This window comes from Carcharhinus amblyrhynchos, chromosome 1 (genome assembly GCF_965287045.1).
Source record: "Carcharhinus amblyrhynchos chromosome 1, sCarAmb.v2.hapA, whole genome shotgun sequence".
Classification (NCBI taxonomy): domain Eukaryota; kingdom Metazoa; phylum Chordata; class Chondrichthyes; order Carcharhiniformes; family Carcharhinidae; genus Carcharhinus; species Carcharhinus amblyrhynchos.
This window is the reverse complement of record NC_137324.1, coordinates 25,755,380-25,779,160: the sequence shown is the minus strand read 5'-3', so window position 1 is coordinate 25,779,160 and position 23,781 is coordinate 25,755,380. Positions and strand designations below refer to the sequence as shown.

Below are 23,781 nucleotides of genomic sequence, written 5' to 3'. Positions count from 1 at the left end.
GTGAATAAACAAAGACTTAGCACAGCACTCTGAAAAGCTGCTGACCCCTTCTCCAGGCTCACAAATGGCCATTTACAAACATTCAAGACTATATTCAAATTCAAGTCATTGTCTTCAGAAGGGATTTGCAGGGGAAAAAAATCTAAAAGAAATTTAAGTTAATTGGAATATCGATGTGAGATGAAATAAAAACAAAACAAGGTTTTATTTGATTTTTTTTTAATTAACAACTGCTTCCAACCTTTTTGAAGTTATAATTTTTGGTCTACAATCTAACAGTATCTGCATGCATAAATAGTGCTAAAATGTTTCCTGGAATTTCCAACCTCTAGTACGTGGAACATTATCACAATTGCTGAAAATATGGTAGGTTTTTGTTCTACAGCTGATCCGGTTAAACTGAAGAATATTAGTGCAAACTACTCTAAAACATTACGACCTGAAAACACTTTAGTTGCAGTTGTGCAAGTTATAAGTTTTGAAGGCTTGAAATAAGGCAGCCGAACAAGTTCAATATTGTACCCCCAAGCACAACACTAATGCGAGTTACTAAAAGTTAAACTTACGAATGAAGTACATTTGAAAACTGTCAAAATTCTTCAGATAATGTAAACCACTACAAAACTCACGTCAAAGCCTCATTTGTTTTATTTCACCTTTTCAGTACAAACTCTGCTTGAGTTTATCATAAGCTCCTTTTTGTCATCATACAATAGTAAGTGTATTTCTTGTTCCTTTTGGATCTTTGGTCGCAAGAGACACACACATCCCCCAATAAAAAGGTGCATTGCCACAGGTAATCTGCAACTCCCAGTACCAACTGGGTAAGCTTGGCTAACATCACCCTGTGGTTCAGACTCTAGCCTTGCCCCTTTCCACATTTCTACATGATGTACACTTTTTCAGCTTGGGAGAAGTTGTAGACCTCTTTGGTTCTTGGACAGATGATTTTGTCATCTTGACGAATAGAAAGTAGTGACTGAAAGAGAACAATATGTAAATCATCAGCTGACTAATTACTTACAAGCAAACAAGGAGAGAATTAACTACAATATTGGCTCTCAGTTAATCCAGCAGGAGAAAAACCCTCAACAGCTTTATACTGAATTATTCAACTGATAAGTTGTAGCATTGATAAATTCTCCCTCAGTGTACCCGAACAGGTGCGGGGCGTGGCGACCGAGGGATTTTCACAATAACTTCATTGCATGTAAGCCTACTTGTGACTAATAAATTTTAAAGGCAACAGACACATGTGAAGGCTACCATCTATAAATTCCCCTCCATATCACACATCAGCCCCACCTGGAACCATAATCTCAATTCCTTCACTATCACTGAATCAAAAGCCTCAACACCCTCCCTAATAGTGCTGTACATGAGCCTTTATGTACAGTAGCTGCAAAATAAAATAGGAAAACTAAAAGAAAAAAGACTTATAGGTTACAAAGTAAAATTAGAAACCTACGTTGTATCCATACACGTAACCATTAGGTAGCATCATGGGTGGATTATTTTCATTCATAACTTCGCCAGAAATCTTGCAGACCAGTCGGGAATTGGCACAATGCGCCATAGGAAGAGGTTGTGCAAGTTTGTTCAGAGATTTGCTACAGACAGGGCAGTCTGGGTTTTTAGAGGTGCCATCTTCTTTGTAACACTGTCTGTGAATGACGTTGTTCAGGCATATAATATGGAAGGAAATCTGGAATTGCTATTGTCATGCACACTCCACACTTGCTCATATTTTACTTCACCTGTCCTTCTGCTTTCCTCTTGTGCGCACACACACTCCTCCCCCACTGCACCCAGACTCAACCCCACAAATCAGTCTCCGATACAGAGGCAGAATAACTGAAGATAATCTCATTCAACCTATGCAAAATACATGACTATATTCCAAATGAGTGTTCTGATAAAGGGATCTGACAAAGGGTCATCCAGACTCAAAACGTTGGCTCTGTTCTCTCTCTCCACAGATACTATAGGACCTGCTGAGTTTTTTTTTAAGCATTTTCTGTTTTTATTCCAAATGAATATGCTTTCCAATTTTTCATTCTTCCTGACTGGGAGGAACGATACAAAGTGGAGGAAAAACAACTGGAATTTATTCCCATCACTCAAAAGCAGCATTTCCAGCAGTGATTGACAGATATCTGATTATAATAGCCTTCATGGAATATGCAACTAGTGTACTTTAAAAAAATCTTATATTGAGTCAATCTATACCCATATGATCAATTATTATGTCCGTCTTTCTTGCACATGGGGAGAGGCTGGAAGCCAGACTTGACATTATCATTCACCCACCTTACATTTTTTTTTCGATTCCCTTTATAAGAACAAAGAACAAAAATTACAGCACAGGAACAGGCCCTTCGCCCTCCAAGACTGCACCAACCATGCTGCCCGACTTAACTAAAATCCCCCTACCCTTCCAGGGATGATATCCCTCTATTCCCATCCTGTTCATGTATTTAAGATGCTCCTTAAAAGTCACTATTGTATCTGCTTCCACTGCCTCCCCTGGCAGCGAGTTCCAGGCGCTCACCTCTGTGTAAACAAACTTGCCTCGTACATCTCTTTCAAACTTTGTCCCTTGCACCTTAAACCTATGCCCCCTAGTAACTGACTCTTCCACCCTGGGAAAGAGCGTCTGACTATCCACTCTGACCATGCCCCTCAATCTTGTGGGCTTCTATTAGGTCGACCCTCAACCTCCGTCATTCCAGTAGAACAAACCAAGTTTCTCCAATCTCTCCTCATAGAAAATGCCCTCCATGCCAGGCAACATCCTGGTAAATCTTTTCTGTACCATCTCCAAAACCTCCACATCCTTCTGGTAGTGTGGTGATCAGAATTGAACACTATATTCTAAGTGTGGTCTAAGATTCTACAAAGCTGCAACATGACTTGCTAAGTTTTGAACTCAATGCGTCAGCCAACGAAGGCAAGCATGCCGCATGCCTTTTTGACTACCTTCTCCACCTGCGTTGCCACTTTCAATGACCTGTGTACCTGTACATCCAGATCCCTTTGCCTATCAACACTCCTAAGGATTCTGCCATTCACTGTATATTTCCTATCTGTATTAGGCCTTCCAAATGCATTACCTCACATTTGTCCAGATTAAACTCCATCTGCCATTTCTCCGCCCAAGCCTCCAACCCATCTATATCCTGCTGTATCCTCAGATGGTCCTCATCACTATCCGCAAACTTAATCAAACCAGTTACATTTACCTCCAAATCATTTATATATATATTACAAACAGCAACAGTCACAGCACTGATCCCTGAGGAATGCCACTTGTCACCATCCTCCATTCAAAAACACAACCTTCCACTGCTACCCTGTCTTCTATGACTGAGCCAGTTCTGTATCCACCTTGCCAGCTCATCTCTGATCCCATACGATTTCACCTTCTGCACCAGACTGCCATGAGGGACCTTTTCAAAGCCTTACTGAAGTCCATGTAGGCAACATTCACTGCCCAACCGTCAATCATTTTCATCACTTCCTCAAAAAACTTGATCAAGTTTATGTTACAGAACCGCCTCAACTTTAAAAGGTTATTGTAACATGCTACAGTTTCTGATGTTATGGAACATGTACAATTGCTTGAAAGTCACAAATGTGGATTTCACTTCTGCTCCACCAATTCTGGGCAAAGTATCTGCAATTGCAGCTTTAAGAAACACCTGGGAATATTATTAATGCTATTCCATTATATACTGCGTTGTCACCAGAGATGGGACAGTTACAAACAGCAGCATCAATTAATCGAAGAAGCATTGTTTCCATAGAGGGCTTTCTAGTATGGTTCATCGATAGCAGTGCAGGATGACTTCCTTGCTTGTTTATCCAACCCAATAGTCAGTTACCAGCATATTGATTTAAGGTCACAGAGACCATGAGGAAAAACTGTTCCATGCAGAAGATGGCGGGAGCCTGAAATTCACTGCCTAATTAGGTTGTTGAGGCTGTGAGGTGTTAAGGCACATCGCACATCCAAAAGACGTGCTGGTTAGGTGCACTGGTCATGCTAAATTCTCCCTCCATATACCCAAAAGTTGCCACAGTGTGGCACCTAGGGGATTTTTACAGTAACTTCATTGCAGTGTTAATGCAAGTCTATTTGTGGCACTAATAAATAAACTAATGCTCAATTCAGTTGAAAAATATCTGGATCTGCATTTAATGCACCATAACCTATGGTTCGATGACATACCGCTGGAATTTTCCTATTCCTCTATGTAGAGAGGCCATTTGTTCTATTTCAGGACTAGCAAAGTATGAAACGTGTCCTCACTGGTGATTTAATATTTGGCCTTAAGCCTACCATTTTGGTCTTCACACTACTCAAATTATGGCCATCAACTTTTAATGCTATGGCCCCCTTGAGCCTCAACACACTCTGGAAAACAACCTCTGTCCCCCATACCTCATTCCACATGTACACTGCTCCGATTAACTAACTGCTGGTCAGCTTGCTGGTCTGTAAATTTAATACATTATTTACAGCTAACTGGCTCTCCTGAAACCCATTTTCATCTGCTAAACCTAAATTTATTTGATTAATTCGTAGCTGGTCCGTAGCGACAGAAGAGCTGGTTGTATACCTAGTTGGATAATGGGAGTTTAAAATGTGCACAAAAGCCAGCCACCCATGTTTAATAAACATGGTAATAAATAATACAGTTCTATCCATGAAAGTAATGAATCAAGTGTTGCTTCTGTACTATTAAATGGTAGAATTTTTACACAAAAGGTATGTGGTGATAGGCTAGTGCTTACATTGCTAGGTTGGCAGACCACAAGTCGTCATTCAAATTCTGCATGATAGCATAGGGACAGCGATAGGGAAGATCCTTGCCAGTGCAGGGTCAATGGGCCAAATGGTCTCTTCCTGCACTGTAGGGATTCTAAAAATTCCAACATAGTAAAATGTGGATTAAATAAATAGTCTCAAAAAGCAATCCTGGTAATGATTAGTCTATTACCATTTGTGGGCCCATCCTTTGTTTCTTTCGTGCCCCATAACCACCCACTTTTGCCTGATACCTTCTGTCATTAAATCTCTCCCACAACACTGCTTTCTTCCCTGGTTCTCCAACAGTTTAAAATTTGCTAACTCAATTCTAAAGACAGGTCATAAATCTGAGACAGTAACTGTTCTCTTTCTTTCTTCCTCCATTGGTGCAGGTTGACCTGCAGAGGCTTCCAGCATTTTATTTTTATTTTAATAAATCTAATAGTCTTCCAGCACCAGAAAAAAATTACATAAACCACTAGTTAAAAAGTGGTTCAAGGAAACATCTAATTGCGAATCCACAGTCGCAGTATTTCTGCGAATCTTGCAATTTTAAGCGGCAAAGACCATGTGCACAAAGATTTTACAAGTTGGGTGTTCAAAGATGAACTGAAACGTGCGAACTTCAATATTTTCAAAAGTAACTAAACTTTTTTTGTAATTCAGCATTTTTAGACATCGATACTGTGACACAACAGGATCATGCTTCAACTTGTAAAAGGATACGGTGTTTTTATGGCTGACAGGCCTGCTTGAAGTGTTATAGTGAAAACAGAACTATTTCCAAGTTGGTGAAGTCTATAGTTATCATATCTGAACTGCTGAATAAGCATCTTCCATCGGGCTGGGTCCAAAAGGTCCTGCAAGATAAAAAGAAGCAGCTGACATTAAAACAAATATCAGCTCCTGAGTGTCAAAGCTTTGATCTTGAACAACAACAACAACAACTTCCATTTCCACAGCTTCAAAATGCACAATACAACAGATAAAAACTCTGGACAAGCAGTGGGGATAAAGAGAAAACAAAGTAGGAGATGCTGAAAATATAGTCAGAATTTTATTTGAGTAGCTTTTGAAAGTGAAGCTGGGGCGGAAAGGTTGAAATGAAAATGCTGGAAATACACAGCAGATCAAGTAGGATCTTTGGAGAGAGAAACAGAGTTAACAGTTTCAGGTAGATGACCTGAAGTGGGAAAGTTAGAGGTGTAATAGGTCGTGAGCAAGTGAGAGTGAACCAAAAGGGAAGATTTGTGAGCGGAAAGAAGACATAAGAAATTAAAATGACAAAAAGAGTTGGTGGTGCAAGACCAAGGGAGTGGTAACTGAGCAAGGAACAGATGATTTGCCTAGAGGTGGTGTGAATGGCAGAATAATGAACATCCACCATCCAAAAGCAAAAAAGAAAGAAAATCGAGTAGAGTGAAAACCAATAAAGAAAGAAAAGCACAAAATGGGGGAAAGTCGTGAAATTGTTGAACTCAATATCGAGTCTGGAAGTCAGTGAAGTGTCTCATCAAAAGATGAGGTGCTGTTCTTTGAGCTTACTCTGGGCCTATATTCATTGGAGTTTAGAAGAACAAGAGGTGACTTTAACAAGACAGATTCTGAGTGGGTTTCACAGGGTACATGCTGAGGAGTTGTTGTGGGAGAATCTAGGGCCAAGGGCCAGCATCACAGAGTAAAGGATCATCAATTTAAGGCAGAAATGAGGAGGAACAACTTCTCTCTCAGGATAGTGAAGCTGTGGAATTCTTAACCCAGGAGTGTAGAGGTTGGGTTAAGTATGTTCAAGGCTGAAATAAGACAGATCAGTATGTAAGTTAAGGATTATGGGGCGGATGGTGGCACAGTAATTAGTACTGCTCGCTCACAGCACCAGGAACCTGGGGTCAATTCCCAGCTCGGGTCACTGTCCGTGTGGAGTTTGCACGTTTTCCCTTTGTCTGTGTGGGTTCCCTCCAGGTGCTCCGGTTTCCTCCCAGAATCTGAAGGACAAGGTGGTTAGGTCCATTTACCCAAACAGGCATTGGGATGTGGCAACGAGGGGAATTTCACAGCAATTTCATTGCAGCGTTAATGTAAGCCTTACTTGTGACTAATAAATAAATAGCAGGAGAGTGGACTTGAGGATCATATCAGATCAGTCATGATCTTATTGAATGGCAGAGCAGACTCAATGGGTCGAACAGCCTACTTCTGCTCCTTATGGTCTTCCATCAAGCTGCAAACCCCAACTGTGCGAAATGCTGAGGACTGAGAAATCAGTGCAAGAGAAAGGTAAAGGGTTAAAATTGCTGGCCTCCAGAACCTTAAGATCATGCTGACAGACTGAATGAAGTTGTTCTGCAGAGCAGTCATGCAATCTGCATTAGGCTTCCCCAGGTGTGGTGCAGAACATCTTGTGAGCAGCAAATACAATAAATTAAGTTGGAAGATGCATCCACAGTCACAGTTTCACAAGTAATACCATTTGAGCCACGCAGAAAGGTCGGCAATATGCTAAGATCACCAGCTGATCTTTTACCATACTTTAGGAAGGATATGAAAACTTGAGGGGGTTCAGAACAAATTTACTGGAATGGTTCTAATAATGAGGGATAACAGGTACTTGGACAGACCAGAGAAGCAGAGGTTGCTCGCTTTAGAGCAGGGAAGGTTATGGGGAAGACTAAAACTTGAGAAACTGTTTCTAATAGCTGGAGGTTAAGAGGGCAGAGATTGAAGATAGTTTTCAAAAGTACCAGAGGCAACAAGAAAAAAAACTTCTGCTGAGAAGAATAATATTCAATTCAAAACATTAACTTGTTTCTCTCCCCAGTTGCTGCCTGACCTGATGAGTATTTCCAGCACTTTGTTTTTATTTGAGATTACAGCAGCTTTAGCATTTTGCTTTTATTCTGTGAGCCAAAACTTCTTTGATACAGCCCATGGTTGGGATTTAGAGTGCACTGCCTAATAGGATGGTTCTTACAGGCTCCATACTAGCTTCAAAAGGGGAACTGAACAAAATATGCAAAAGAAAATACATTGAAAGAGATACGCAGAAAAACCCGGTAATAGCAATAACCTGGCTGCTCTTTAAAACAGCTATCACAGATAAATGGGTTGAAAGGCCTTCTTCTCTTTATTATTCAATGATTCCATAAAACAATTGCCCGCAGTAATATGAGCTCAGATATTCCTTTCCAAGTTGGTGTTTTTCCTAATAGTTAAGCTACTTCCTACCACAACATGGACCAAACAAATGGAGTTCAGGGCAAACTGAGCATTTTCTTGCAATGTTTCATGAATTGTAAATCTGACAGGGATACATTAATTTCTGCACAAATATATGAAGGGTGCATACTTCTGATAAGATATCATTTTGAAACAATATTTCAGGCTCTTTGATCTGTAATTTATGTTGTCCTACACAAAGATTAAAAAGAGAATTAACAAATCAACTTCCTTACCTTATAAGGTGAAATATGAGTATCTGAGGGAAAAGCTAGCATACCCATAACTTGCCGCACCTCATCCAGCTGTCCTCCCTCAGCTTGACTGAAATGTCTCCGTGCATGTCTGAACAGAAAATAAACAGAAAGTATTCAAAATTTCAAATACATTCTTTCAAATAAATGTTTTCCCCATTCTACTCATATAGCACCAAATTATCAATTACATATCATAATAAATTGTCCAAGTTTCAAAAATGCAGCCATCACTTTCACTCAGCAGCAAAAGCCTGGCTTGGTATTCTGCACAATTCCCTTCTATTTTGTAAGCAATGACTTATTCTAAGGTTTGGCTCTGAGTGGATTCTGATGACCTCAGAGCAGCAACTCATCACTTGGGGAGAGCTATAGATGCACCTTAAAACACAGTATTCTAATACAAATCATGATAGAACTGTGTCAAATAGAAACCCTTTTACAGTTTGTTGCAGCAATTGCTTAGTTATATATTAAACTAAAAACAAATCATTTATATTTAAATGGAAAGAACTTTAAGTCCATCAAGAATTGCTAATTCAAGATTAAATTGCTAGGTGGTAAAACATCTTGCCACCAAGAAAAGTGTCTCAAAAAATTCTTGAAAACCTCATGCAGCAGGAATATAATTATGATTTAATACCAAAACTCTAAACATAACCTACTTCCATTATACTAGTGGCAAAATCATAGAATCCCTACAGTGTAGAAGGAGGCTATCTGGCCCATCGAATCTTCATCAACTCTGCGAAAGAGCCAGGCTCTCCCCTCCACCCTTTCTCCATATCCCCACACATTTACCAGGACCAATCCACCTAATCTACACATCTTTGGACTGGGGAGGAAACCTATGCAGACAGGGGAAGAACATGCAGACAGGGGAAGAACATACAAACTCCACACCAACAGTCACCCAAGACCAAAAAAAAAAATCGAACCCAGGTCCCTGGTACTGTGAAGCAGCAATGCTAACCACTGTGCCATGATGTGGATATGCCGGCGTTGGACTGGGGTAAACACAGTAAAAAGTCTGACAACACCAGGTTTCAGTCCAACCGATTTATTTGATAGCAAATTCACTAGCTTTCGGGTTAGCCCCTTCGTCAGGTGAATGGAGAGTTCTGGCCTCAGACAGAGCATATAAAGCACAGACAGTTTACAGATTTCTGATTTCTAATTTCCATTCACCTGACAAAGGGGCTAACCCAAAAGCTAGTGAATTTGCTATCAAATAAATCAGTTGGACTGAAACCTGGTGTTGTCAGACTTTTTACTGTGTTAACCACTGTGCCACCATACCATGCAATAATGGTGCCCAACGTTAACACAGAACATAGAACACTACAGCTCAAACAGGCCCTTCGGCACACAAGTTGCGCCGATCACATCTATACCTACCAAGCCATAGAACTATCTGTAACTCCCAATCCCATGAGATCCCATATACTCATCCAGGAGTCTTTTAAAAGACTCCAGAGAGTTCGCCTCTACCACCACCGACAGCAGCCGATTCCACTCACTCACCACCCTCTGAGTGAAAAACTTACCCCTAACATCTCCTCTGTACTTGCTTCCCAGCACCTTAAACCTGTGTCCTCTCGTAGTGACCATTTCAGCCCTGGGAAATAGCCTCCGAGAATCCACCCTATCTATTCCTCTCAACATTTTATAAACCTCTATCAGGTCGCCTCTCAACCTTCGTCTCTCCAGGGAGGAGAGACCTAGCTCCCTCAACCTATCTTCATAACGTGTGTCTCCCAATCCAGGCAACATCCTTGTAAATCTCCTCTGCACCCTCTCAATAGCTTCCACATCCATTAACAATGAGATTAAATGCACAAAATAGATACCAGTAATAAAAATGCATTTCATATTACAGTTACACCATGAGGAGTAAGAAAGTGGTTTTAAATATGATATACTGAATTACCTAGAGTAACTTAAAACTAAAATACTGCACACAAAGTAAGCTTATTTCTGGTCTTCCAATACACACATCTAGAAACTGCAACTAAACATCAAGCACCAAATGTTAGAAAAATTATTAGAGAAACTTATGGGACTTAAAGCCAACCATTCCCCAGGACTGTACCAGACGACTGGTCTTTATGATATTTATTTATAACTTGGATTTGGGGATACCTGGCACAATTTCAAAATATGAAGATGACAAAACCTTGAAGTGCACTGAACTTTGGGAAGGATAATGAGAGACTTGCAGAGGACATGGGCAGGTTAACATTTTGGTAGAAAAAAAGACAACAGGTAACTTGCACTAAAGGTGAAAGGGTTAATAATCACTCAAGTTTAAAAATTACATAAGCTGCAAGCTGTATTCAGTCACACGAGGAAAACTATATAAAAACCACAGTTCTTGATTAAAGCAGGCCCAGATAAGAGTTAAGATCAACGTGCAGCTGCAGCTCATATTTACCCATTAGGAAAAGGAACAATGGAAAAGGAGGTTGATATATCATTGATTAAAGATATTACTTGATAAAGGTATTACTTGATGATACTATCCCATTGTGTTGGGATGTCTTATTGTTTTGTACAACTTCATTGTTAAGGTCGCACTTGGAATACTGCGTGCAATTCTGGTCACCCTATTAGAGAAAGACTACTATTAAACTAGAAAGAGTGCAGAAAAGATTTATTAGGATGCTACCAGGACTTGATCGATGGAGTTATAAAAGGAGAGGCTGAATAGACTAGGACTTTTTCCTTTGGAGTGTAGGAGGCTGAGGGGTGACTTTATAGAGGTCTGTAAAATAATGAGGGACAGACAAGGTAGATAGTTAATATCTTTTCCCAAAGGCAGGGGAGTCTAAAACTAGAGGGCGTAGGTTTAATGTGAGAGATTAAAAAAAGTGTCCAGAGAGGAAATTTTTTCATTTAGGTGGTGGTGAGTGTCTGGAACAACTGCCAGGGGTAGTAGTAGAAACAGGTACAATTTTGTCTTTTAAAAAGCATTTAGATAGTTACATGGGTACAATGAGTACAGAGAGGTATGGGCCAAATGCGGGCAATGGGATTAGCTTAGGGGTTTTAAGAAAAGGGCGGCATGGACAAGTTGGGTTGGAGGGCCTGTTTCCGTGCTGTAAATCTCCATGACCTACTTCTCTGGGTTCAAAAAGAGATAGCCAGTGTGTCCACTATCTCTGCAGCTAAGATTTTTCAAAATTCCCTAGATTGTAGAACAATTCCAGCAGATTACAAGTTAGCAAATGCATCACTGATAGTCAAGAAAGAAAAAACATGAAAACTCAGCCAGTTATCGAGGTTAATATGCAAGCTAAGGGTTCATGGATTTAGAGGTAATATATTAGCATGTATAGAGTACTGCTGAATGCAGCAGGTAAGAGCAAAAAGCGGACATTTCCAAAGTGAAAGTCTGACGAAGAGTCATCCAGATTTGAAACACTGGTTCTATTCTCTCTCCACAGATGCTGTCAGACCTGCTGAGATTTTCCAGCATTTTCTGTCTTTTCCTTTATTCTTTGCCTCTTCATCTTAGTCATTGATATAAAGCGTAAGTAATTGAGTCCTTGGCACTAATATTTGCAGCACTCTGCCAGTTAGAAAGTATCTAAGTTTGCTGACAATACAAATTTAGGTGGGACTGTAAGCTGAGAGGAGAACACAAAGAAACTGCAAAGAAACATAGACAGTTTAAATAAATGAGTGAGAAAAAAGGTGTATGCAGTATAATGTGGAATTGTCAGGTTAAAAAATAGAAAACGCTGGAAAATCTCAGCAGGTCTGACAGCATCTGTGGGGAGAGAATAGAGCCAATGTTGTGAATCTAGCTGACCCGTCATCAGGTTATTCACTTTGGTAGGAAGAATAAAAAAAATCTTTTAAAATAAGGCTTGATAATTTTAAATTTTGATGTTCAGACACAGTTGGGGCAAGGAGCAAAATGTTCCTGAAAACAATGCATAATGCAAATAGTATCTTGGTTTTTACTGCAAAGGGATTTGTACGACCAAGAAAATCCATTGCAGAGAGTTTTAATTAGACCATATCTGGAACACTGCAGTTTTTGGTCTCCATATCCAAGGAAGGATGTACTTGTAATGGAATCAGCATAACAAGATCCTCTAGATTAGTTCCTGAGATGAGAGCAGAGTAAATCAGCCTATATTCTCTGGAGTGCAGAAGACCGGGAGGCTATTTGTTTGAAGCACACAATATTCTGAAGGGACTTAAATGTAGTTGACAGAGATAGTTTCTTTTGGCTGGAGAATCTAGAACATGGAGACCCAGTCTCAGGAGAGGGATTTATCATTTAGCACTGAGATAAGGAGAATTATTTTTCACAAGTGTTGTGAATCTTTGAAATTCTCTACCACAGATGGTCGTGGATTCTCTGTGGAGTACATTTAAAACTGGGATAGATAAATTTTTGATCTCTCAAGGAATCAGTGAGTTAGGCTTTGGAGGGAGTACAGAACAGGTTTGTCAGGATGATGCTGGGTATGTAGGTATTAGCCAAGAGAGATTGAGTGTTTATTCAATGGGATTGTTCTCCATGGAAAGATGTAGGCTGAGAGGGCGACTTGATAGAAGTTTATAAGATGATGAGGGGCATAGGTAAGGTGAACTTTTTCCTAAAAAGTCACCTTATCTATGGTGAACAGTTGGGAGCTTTTTCCTAAGGCAGAAATGACAATTACAAGGGGGCACAAGTTCAAGAGGGTGGGAGAGCAGAGATGTGTGGGGTAAGGTGTTGTTTTTCTTTTACACAGAGGGTGGTGGGGGCCTGGACTGCACTGCCAATTGAAGTGGTTGAGGCAGATACAGTGACATTTAAGACTTATCTGGATTCACACAAACAGGCAGGGAATAGAGAGATACAGGTAGTAGGTCTAGATAGAACAACGTGATCAGTGCAGGCTTGGTGGGCTGAAGGGCTGTTCCTGTATTGTTCATTGTTCTATTTTGGTTATAATGAATCAGAAAATTAAATTGCAGATATAGCATGGCACTTACTCCATGTACCAAGATATCCAAAAAGGCAAAACTAAAAGGATGATGCAATAAGATTCATCATTGACCCTACAGCGTAATCATACCCAAGAGGAGTAACTCATCTGAGGTGACATTTGGCTACGCAAATAAAAAGCCTCCTTAAAACATTAGTCTCATTTGCAAGTTAGTGAGGCAGTCATCGTTAAAGTTTAAAAAGTTTATTTTTTAGTGTCACAAGTAGGCTTACATTAACACTGCAATGAAGCTACTGTGAAAATCCACTAGTTGCTACATTCCAGCACCTGTTCATGTACACTGTGGGAAAATTTAGCATAGCCAATGCACTTGACCAGAAATATCTTTTGGACTGTGGAAGAAACCCACGCAGACACGGGAGAATGTGCAGACTCCACACAGACAGTGAAGCAAGCCGGGAATCAAACCCAGATCCCTGGCACTGTGAAGCAGCAGTGCTAACCACCATGCCGCCCAATAGTGTGGATGGTAAAGGAGGCAGAGTGCTTTCATAGTTTAATAAAATTAACCCATCTCCACAAAAAAAATGCAACTGAACTATTAATCTTTAGCACTGAAGTGCAAGGAAATTGTCCCCTATTGTCAACACTTATGCTTCAATTCACACAGGTGACGCTATTACAGTAATAATAGTACAAGGATGTCAATGTTTGCCTTTACAGCTGTAATATCAAACCCATAAGACTTCAATTTATATTTTATAAATAAAAATGCAAAATATTTTAGTTCCACTTGCTGTCTTCGTTACTCAGTCCTTCGAATGTTCTCTACACGATTCTTCTGCTTCTGCCTGATGTCCTGTTGTGAATCTCAGTAGTTTCCAACAAATGGATATGGTTATATCCGTCTTTGATATGTAAAAATGGCAAAACTGAAAGGATGATGTAATAGGATTCATCACTGGCCCTACAGCATAATCACACCAAGAGAAGTAACTCATCTGTGGTGCCATTCAGTTACGCAAATAAAAAGTCTCACTAAAAATTGAAACAATCTGCTGTGAAAATTACAGTTGTTCATTGTTCCTCTTCTATTCTTTGGTGCAGGTTCAAAGTGCAATAGTACCAGATAATGGCTGGTTTTAGAACTCCAATCTGAATGGCACTGCAGAGAATTGTGCCGCATCACCTGAAAGGCAAACAAGGGTGACAGGGACATTGCTCGCGTGACCTCCAACTAAAAGGGGGTGCTGGGCAGGGCATACTCAAATCAGAGGCAGGTTTAAAAAAAAGGCAAGTTTTGTCTTGACAGAAAGGCTTATGTAGATGTTTACACTTCAATTACATAATTAAGGAAATGGTTACTGGGATATTGCGTCATGTTCAGGATCACTGATCACTTTGGTAAGAAAATTTGTTGGATCTATAATGCAGTGTATACATGTGGTGATCATCCCTTTAAGGGCAACACAGCAGAGTAAGGACCACATGACCTGGGTGGCCAAGCACGACAGTGTGGAATCACCCCACAGAGAGAAAGACTCCAAGGCAGAGACATTTTGGGAACAAGCTACAGCCATGCAACTGCACTTATTAATAAATAGCCTTTTGTATTAATGAATGAAGTCTATGAAAGTGTATTTTTATACTAATCTTTCCTGTTCAATATATAAGTAATTGATGGCAAGGCATAGGAAGTGAAACATTACACAGTAAACCTCCATCTGATTCTCCTCTTTGAAAAGCAGACTGTTAGGCCTCGCTTGAGGTCAGGCTCTAGATCAACAGATTGTTTATTTATTTGTACTGGATTTCCCCCAGGGTCAGTACTGGGACCTCTGCTTTATACACTAATCATCGGCATCTTGGCGTGCAGGGGACAATTTTAAAGCTGGCAGAAGATACAAAAGCGTTGTAAACCACGTGGAGAACCAGCTCTTATGGAGAAAAAAAAAGTGCTGGAATTATACACAAAGTATCCAGCTTTAAAAAATACCCGAGTTCCTAAGTTTTGTATTTTAAAAATAGGCATAGACCCCCAAGAACATACGGCTAGCCACCAACAGGAATGGCTGTAAGGGGATTTCTCTTAAATCAATGGAACCTGTGATTCCACACAAGCTAATTCTAAAAGAATCCAAAGAGTGATTACCATCTCAGGTAAAGACAAAAGTACATAATGATCACCTCATCCAAATAGCCTGGGTGTAATCACCTACACTGACTAGTGGACTCTAGTTCTAACACACAATGGGAGTTAAACTGTGTGTGCATGTGCAGACTAAGTAGCTGGAATATTATCACACTGAAGGTGATACAGTAACCAAGGCAGGACCCCTGTAAAAACAGCCAGCTTTCGCAGGAACACAAAAACAAACACGCTGACTGCAAAGTCAATTAGCAAACAGAAAATCACAGCTAGAAAAAGAACTAAAATCTCAATGTTGAACTACAGAACACCTGAACCGAAGAGTCAATTACTGGAATCAACCTATATCAGCTGAAAAACGGCATCATCCACTCCTCACAAATCAAGGACTATTCTGCTTAACTTTTATTTATATTTACTTACTATTGGATTCAATTCTTATTTCTAATCCTTGTGAATGTAGATGCATGCACCATTTCCCCTTACCTTTTTATAGTTACCTGATTTGATGTATCATGTGTAATGGTATACAGTGAAAAGTATTGTTTCTTATTCACTATACAAAAAGCATACCGTTCATAGAATTCATAGGGGAGAAGGAAAGGAGAGGGTGCAGAACATAGCACTGTTAGAGAGTCTAAAAGAGTTAAGAGCGCAGTTTTAAAAGCATGGAACGAAAGTAAAAGATGGAATTCGAAGGTAAGCTGGGGACAGCCCACAAGAAGTTACCACACTCCAGTGTTATCTTGAATTTTGCTACCTATCAAGAGAAAGATCAGCTTAATATTTGAAAGGATCATTCAAAAGGGGATGACAGCAGGAAAGCAGCTGTTCTTGAATCGGTTAGTACGTGACTTCAGACTTTTGTATCTTTTCCCAATAGGAAAAGAGGTGGAAAAGAGTACATCTGTGGTGTGTGGGGTCCTTGATTACACCAGCTGCTTTGAGGCAGCGGGGAGCGTTGGTGGAGTCAATAGATAGGAGGCTGGTTTGCGTGATGGATAGGATACATTTACAATACTTTCTAGCTTCTTCTTGTGATCTTGGTGAGCCATACCAAGCTGTGATACATCCGGATAGGATGCTTACTATGGTGCATCTGTAAAAACTGGAGTCGTAGTGGACATGCCAAATTTCCTTAGCCTTCTGAGAAAGTAGAGGTGTTGGTGGCTTTCTTAACTATAGCGCAAAGTGGAGACTCCAGGACAGACTGTTGATAATCTGAACACCTAGAAACGTGAAGCTCTCAAGCATCTCTGCTTCATTACCATTATGTAGACAGGGGCACGTGCTCCACATTTCCTGATGTGGAAGACTAGCTCCTTTCTAGCAAGGAGGGACAGATTATTGTTGTCGCACCAGTTCACCAGATTGTCTCTCTTTCCTGTAGTCCATCTCGTCGATGTTTGAGATCTGATCCATTAGTGGTGCCATCAGCAAACTTAAAAATGGAGTTGGAGTGAAATTTAGCCACACAGTCAGAGGTGCACAAGGAGTTTGGTAGGGGAGAAGACAACCTTGTGGGGCACCAGTGTTGAGGATATTCGTGGGGAAGATGTCATCATCTATCCTTACTGATTGCAGTCTGCAGGTCTGGAAGGCTAGGATCCAATCGCAGAGGGAGGAGCCACGCCTCAAGCCATGGAGTTTGGAGATGGATTTTGTACGAATAATGGTGTTGAAGGCTGAACTGTAGTCAATAAATAGGAGTCTGACATAGGTGTCTTCGTTATCCAGAATTGAGTGTAGGGCCAGAGAGATAGCATCTGCTGTAGATCTGTTATGGCGATAGGTGAACTGCAGTAGGTCCAGGCAATCTGGAAGACTGGAGTTGATGTATGCCATGACTAACTTTACAAAGCACTTCATAATGATGGAAGTTAGAGCAACTGGGTGGTAGTCAGTCAGACACAGTGCCTGCTTTTCTTTGGTACAGGGATGATGGTTAATAATACATTATTCTATCTTAACTCAAGCAAGCCTGGTTAAATTGGGTCCTTTTTAAATATTGGAGCTGGGAAAGGTATCCAAGGGGAAAAAAAAGCTCTTTAGATTAAATTTTTGTTGCTGTCAGAAGAGGTGAATTGCATAAAGACATGGAACCAGTCATCCCTCCTCCCCCCGCCAGGTTTGTACAATTTGGAGCATCCCAACCAGATGGTGACAAATCAAGGGGTCTCACCTGGATCAACATCTTGGGGGAATCTCACCTGGGACTGGTTGTAACACAATGTAGAACTTCAAAAAGACAAAGGTTGGTGGAGAAGGCAAATAAGCGGCAGATGGCATTCAATGCAGAGAAGTGTGAGGTGATTCATTTTGGCAGGAAGAAAATGGAGAGACAATATAAAACAAGGGGTACTACTCGAAAGGCTGTGCAGGAGCACAGCAATCTGGGTATACAAATATGAGTCACTAATCAGGTTTCTCCTATTGTTCCTGATAGTCCAATACTTAATTTGCATTTCCTCCCAGACCTGCCTGTGGATTCTACCCAGTGACCATATGGTCGAAGTATCATCCATGCAGAGTTACACATTTGTATTTTTGTTTTTGGGGGTTGATACTTCTCCATGTGGATTAGTTTGCCCATGTGTCCAATTACCCCTTTTAATTAAGGTGAAACTAGAGCAGTTACCAGGCCATGTCTAAGAGACTGATTGAGAATCTTGGCCCCTCTAATTTACTCAGTCATTCAATAAAATCATGGCTGATCGGATTGTAACCTCAATCCTACGTTCCTGCCTACTCCCGATAGCCATTCATTCATCCCTACCAATAATAATCTAGCTCTGTTCTCATCAGCTGCCTCTTACTCAGCTCCAGTGGATACAAACCTAACCTCTCCAACCTTCCTTCATAAGGCATCCACTCATTCCTAAAGTAAACACCTTACTGAACTCCATAAAAATTAAATCCATAGCCCTTCCCTCAATTTTAGGCAGGCAATTTGCACAAGGTTTCTTGAACAGTAGGCAAATAACTTATTTTAGTAAAGTGAGTTCAGGAATAAACACTTGCATAAAATAAATACCAGGAAGAACTTCCCTGTACCTCTTTGAATAGTGTGGTGGAATCTTCCACATCGACCTGAGAAGTCAGTTTAACTTCTCATCTGAAAGACAGCAACACTATTACTGCAGCACTTCCTCAGCACAGCACTGGAGTGACAACCTAGATCTTGTGCTCAATATTTAGAGGGCTTGAATTCATACATTCCTGATTCAGAGACTAGAATCTTAATCAAAGCCACTGCTATTGTACAGCACCCAAATAGTATCAGTTTGGAAATATAACCAGCAATTGGTAAACTAAAAATTCAAATGCATGATTATTTCCTACCCTGCATATTTTGCTTAGTTGTTGACATCACCATATTTCAGCAGAACTAATGAGGCTTCTCACAGCAAAATATTACTGCCATTTCAGAACTGGTGTTGCATTTTATTTTCTAAGGGACATAAGGAGCAGGTGGTGAATATAAAGTTGCAATTTGAATAACTGCAGCCAGTGAAATGAGACTGGACTCTTGAAGCACTTGAAGTCTCTATTACACTGAGCAGCACAGTATAATCAACATTATGAGCAAAACCGCTACATAAACTATCAGTATAATTTAGAACTTCAGGTGCCCCCAGAAGCCATCCAGGTCCATTACTGGCTCCAGTAATTATGGTTATGGCCCTGCTCAGTTAGCAAACTGTAGTATCCTTGGTATCACCAGAATATGGATGAAAAGTGAAGTGAAATTGCCAAATGGGAGGCCATGCTCCAACTGGGAAACTTCAGGAAATGGACCTACCTTGCATTAAGTTGATCTTTCTCTACACCCTAGCTTTGACTGTAACACTACATTCTGCACTCTCTTGCTTCCTTCTCTATGAATGGTATGCTTCGTCTGTATAGTGCACAAGAAACAATACTTTTCATTGTATGTTAATATCTGTGACAATAAGTCAAATAAAATGCTAATTGTAAAAGGTAAAGCCGCCATAGGTAGCTCTCCACTTAAGGGGAAAGCTGACGGGTGGCGATTTAACCTAAGGATCACCACACCTTAGGTGAGGGGCATGGTTGAGAATGTGGGCCTTCATGAATAACTTTAGCTGGCACGGGAATTGAACTCGCGCTATTGGCGTTGCTCTGCATCATGAAACAATTGTCCGGCCAACAAAGCTAACCAGCTGCTAATTTGTACACGTGTGCAAGATAAGCACATTGATGAATTTTCTCATTTTAATTTGTCACTGTGTAATCTCAGTTGGAAGAAGCACATTAGCATTCCCCCTTTTTCAAAGGCAGTGAAAATAAAATTTCATTTTCTTCATAAATATCCTCATTATTTCTGTTTTATGGTAAGGAACTAGAAAGTTATTATTGTTTGCGATTGTAATGTATTACTATTTCATTCAAATGTGGGTGAACATAAGTCACCAGGACTGGATGGGATGTACCCCAGATTACTGTGGGGGGTGAGGGAAGAGATTGCAGACCCTCTGGAGATGATCTTTGCGTCGTCGATGGAGACAGGAGAGGTTCCGGAGGAATGCAGATGTGGTTCCTATTTTCAAGAAAGGGAAGAGGGGTAGCCCAGGAAATTACTGACTGGTGCGTCTGACCTCAGTGGTTTATAAGTTGATGGAGAGGATACTGAGGGACAGGATTTATGAACATTTAGAGAAATTTAGTATGATCAGAAATAGTCAGCACGGCTTTGTCAAGGGCAGGTCGTGCCTTACTAGCCTGGTTGAGTTCTTTGAAAATGTGAGTGAACACATCGACGAAGGAAGAGCGGTGGATGTGGTTTACATGGACTTCAGCAAGGCGTTTGATAAGGTCCCCCATGCAAGACTTCTTGAAAAAGAGAGAGGGTATGGGATCCAAGGGGCTGTTGTGTTGTGGATCCAGAACTGGCTTGCCTGCAGAAGGCTGAGAGTGGTTGTGGATGGGTCTTTTTCTGCATGGAGGTCGGTCACCAGTGGAGGGCCCCAGGGATCTGTTCTGGGACCCTTGCTGTTTGTCATTTTCATAAAATGACCTGTATGAGGAGGTGGAGGGATGGGTTGGTAAGTTTGCCGACAACACGAAGGTTGGTGGTGTTGTGAATAGTCTGGAGGGATGCCAGAAGTTACGGCGAAACAGATAGGATGCAAGACTGGGCGGAAAAGTGGCAGATGGACTTCAACGTGGATAATTGTGTAGTGGTCCATTTTGGCAGGTCCAATGGGATGAAGGAGTACAATATCAAGGGTAGGACTAGTGTAGAGGAGCAGAAGGATCTTGGGGTCTGGGTCCATAGGATTCTTACATTGGCCTCGCAGGTGGAAGATGTAGTCAAGAAGGCGTATGGTGTACTGGCCTTCATTAATCGAGGGATTGAGTTTAGGAGTTGGGGGATAATGCTGCAACTTTATAAGACACTTGTCAGACCCCACTTGGAGTACTGTGTGCAGTGCTGGTCGCCCCACTACAGGAAGGATGTGGAAGCTATTGAGAAGGTGCAGAGGAGATTTACAAGGATGTTGCCTGGATTGGGTGGCATGCAATATGAGGATAGGGCGAGGGAGCTAGGTCTCTTCTCCCTGGAGAGATGAAGGTTGAAAGGCGACCTGAGAGAGGTTTATAAAATGTTGAGATGTATAGATCAGGTGGATTCTCGGAGGCTATTTCCCAGGGCTGAAATGGTCGCTACGAGGGGACACAGGTTTAAGCTGCTGGGGAGCAGGTACAGAGGAGACGGCAGGGGTAAGTTTTTCACTCAGAAGGTAGTGAGTGAGTGGAATCAGCTGCTGTCGGTGGTGGTAGAGGCAAACTCGTTGGGGTCTTTTGAGAGACTTCTGGATGAGTACATGGGATTTAATGGGATTGAGAGTTATAGATAGGCCTGGTAGGGATATGATCGGCGCAACTTGTGGGCCAAAGGGCCTTTTGTGCTGTAGCGTTCTATGTTCTATAAAAAAAGCATACATACTCCGTAATACGACAGATTCTGATCAGAATAAGAGAGCTTCACGACAATTTTAATTAACAAAATGAATGGCTATTTTCTTACTCAAATTGGGATTAGTTTAGCTCAGCTGATTGATAGAGGAATGCCAGGTTCTATTCCCATACCAGCTGAGGTTATCCATGAAGGCCCACTCTCATAACCTTGCCCCTCAATTGAGTTGTGATGATCCTCAGGTTAAATCACCACCAGTTAGCTCTGCCCTTATGGTTATCTGGGACTATAAAGAATTTTTTAAAAATCACCAATGTACATTATTTAATTAAATAAATGTAGCTTTCCAATTTTGTTATCTCTCCAAATGTTACCCCATCATGCATGAGCCAAAATAGTGAGGCATTGGCCAACAGTAACTAATCTTTTAACATAGAGAAAAATGGCAACAGACATCTGGTTTTGGCTTTCAGATTTTATGAAGAGCAATGTCAATAGCCGATATCAGGTCCTTTTTCAATAGCATGAGACCAGGCTCAGGCACAAAAGCAGTGAATCTGTGGAGGGGAAATGGATTGAAAGCTGTCAATTAGGCTATTGCGTTGATACAACGACAATGCAGTCATGCCAAACGGTGAAAGAAGAACAGATGTAATTTTTCCGTTCACTGTCGCGTTAACACATTGAAAACATATCTATTGCTGGTGGTTCACAACTTAGCAAATAAGAATTGAGCAAAACTTGCATTTAAAGGCAAATAAAGAACACATTAACTATTTTATTGACTTGTGTACTCATTATGCTAGTTAATAGCCCGGTAGCTGCAACGTCCAGCACTAAAACTTGTCAAGATTTATTTCACTCTAAATTAAGGTATATGGTACATTGTTTCCTCTGATCTCAAATATCATTGACACCTCTCAACTGATTCAGTTTATCATTGAGAATTAGCAGCATATTAACTGTACCATTTGTGATAAAGGTGATATTTAAAGAAAAACTCTGAGGCAGCAGATCCTCATTTCAGTGAAGAGCAGTATGTTGATGCAGCATATTGGCAATAGAATCACGGGATACAAGCTTCACAAGAGTCGAGAGGTGGGGGAATACAAAGCAGAAAATCCAAAGATGAATCAAATACTGTACATCTACATGCAGCCAGCCACAGAAGATACTCCGAAGGGTCTGAAAAAGATCGCCTGAATACACTTGTGGCCAGCAAGCAATGGAAGAGAAAAATTTAACATTCCAGTAGATTGACTTTTCTTTGCTGAACTTGGGAGACCAGATGGTTTCTCAGTTTTGCTTTTACTTTAATTGGCAGGCTGCAGAATTCCCACTCCCACAACATTCCAAACATCTTAAAAAAATCAAAAGGCATGTTTTGGGGAACATTTTTAAATATAAAAATATAATTAGTAACATGTGGTAACAATCACATTGTAATTGGAGATTGGTTGTCAAATAGGAGGCAGAGAGTGGGGGTCAATGGGTGCTATTCGGATTGGCGGTTGGTGACTAGTGGGGTGCCCCAGGGGTCGGTGCTGGGGCCTCAGCTATTTACCATTTATATAGATGATCTGGAGGAGGGAACCGAGTGCAGGGTGTCGAAATTTGCTGATGACACCAAGATTGGGGGAAAGGCAAATTGTGCGGAGGGTGTGGAGAGTCTGCAGAAGGATCTAGATAGGCTGGGCGAATGGGCCAGGAAATGGCAAATGGAATTTAATGTTGGCAAGTGTGAGGTGGTCCACTTTGGTAGGAAGAATGGTAGGAAGGACTATTACTTACGTGGCGAAAAACTGCAGCAGGCGACGGTGCAGAGGGACCTCGGGGTCCTTGTGCATGAGTCGCAAAAACCCAGCTTGCAGGTGCAGCAGGTGGTCAGGAAGGCGAATGGGATGCTGGCCTTCATAGCGAGGGGGATTGAATATAAAAGTAGGGAGGTCTTGCTGCAGCTGTATAGGGCATTGGTGAGGCCGCAGCTGGAGTACTGTGTGCAGTTTTGGGCGCCGCACCTGCGCAAGGATATTTTGGCCTTGGAGGGAGTGCAGAGGAGGTTTACTAGGCTGATACCGGAGTTGAGGGGGTTGAGCTATGAGGAGAGGCTGAATAAACTAGGCTTGTACTCGTTAGAGTTTAGAAGAATGAGGGGAGATCTCATTGAGACGTATAAGATGATGAATGGGATGGATAGGATAGAGGTGGAGAGACTCTTCCCGCTCAAAAATGACAGTAGGACTAGGGGGCACCGCCTCAAGATAAAGGGGAGGCGGTTTAGAACGGAGTTGAGGAGGAACTTCTTCACTCAAAAGGGTGGTGAATCTCTGGAATTCTCTGCCCGTTGAAGTGGTGGAGGCTGCCTCGCTAAATATTTTTAAGAAGCGGGTTGATGGGTTCTTGATAAGAGAGGGGATTAAGGGTTATGGGGAGAGGGCGGGAAAGTGGAACTGAGCCAC

At 41.2% G+C, this 23,781-nt stretch overlaps 1 protein-coding gene across 1 annotated transcript in view; it reads right to left on the bottom strand.

Moving 5' to 3' along the window:
- Positions 1-633: 633 nt before the first annotated feature.
- The window catches only part of maea (macrophage erythroblast attacher, E3 ubiquitin ligase), a 117,772-nt gene continuing 94,624 nt past the window's right edge, over positions 634-23,781 (bottom strand). The window contains exons 6-9 of the mRNA XM_080200240.1: positions 8,266-8,374; positions 5,540-5,673; positions 1,469-1,664; positions 634-979 (exon numbers count right to left, since the gene is read on the bottom strand). Of these exons, the coding sequence (XP_080056366.1) occupies positions 884-979; positions 1,469-1,664; positions 5,540-5,673; positions 8,266-8,374 (535 nt within the window). The 3' untranslated portion in view covers positions 634-883. The remainder of the gene's footprint in view (positions 980-1,468; positions 1,665-5,539; positions 5,674-8,265; positions 8,375-23,781) is intronic.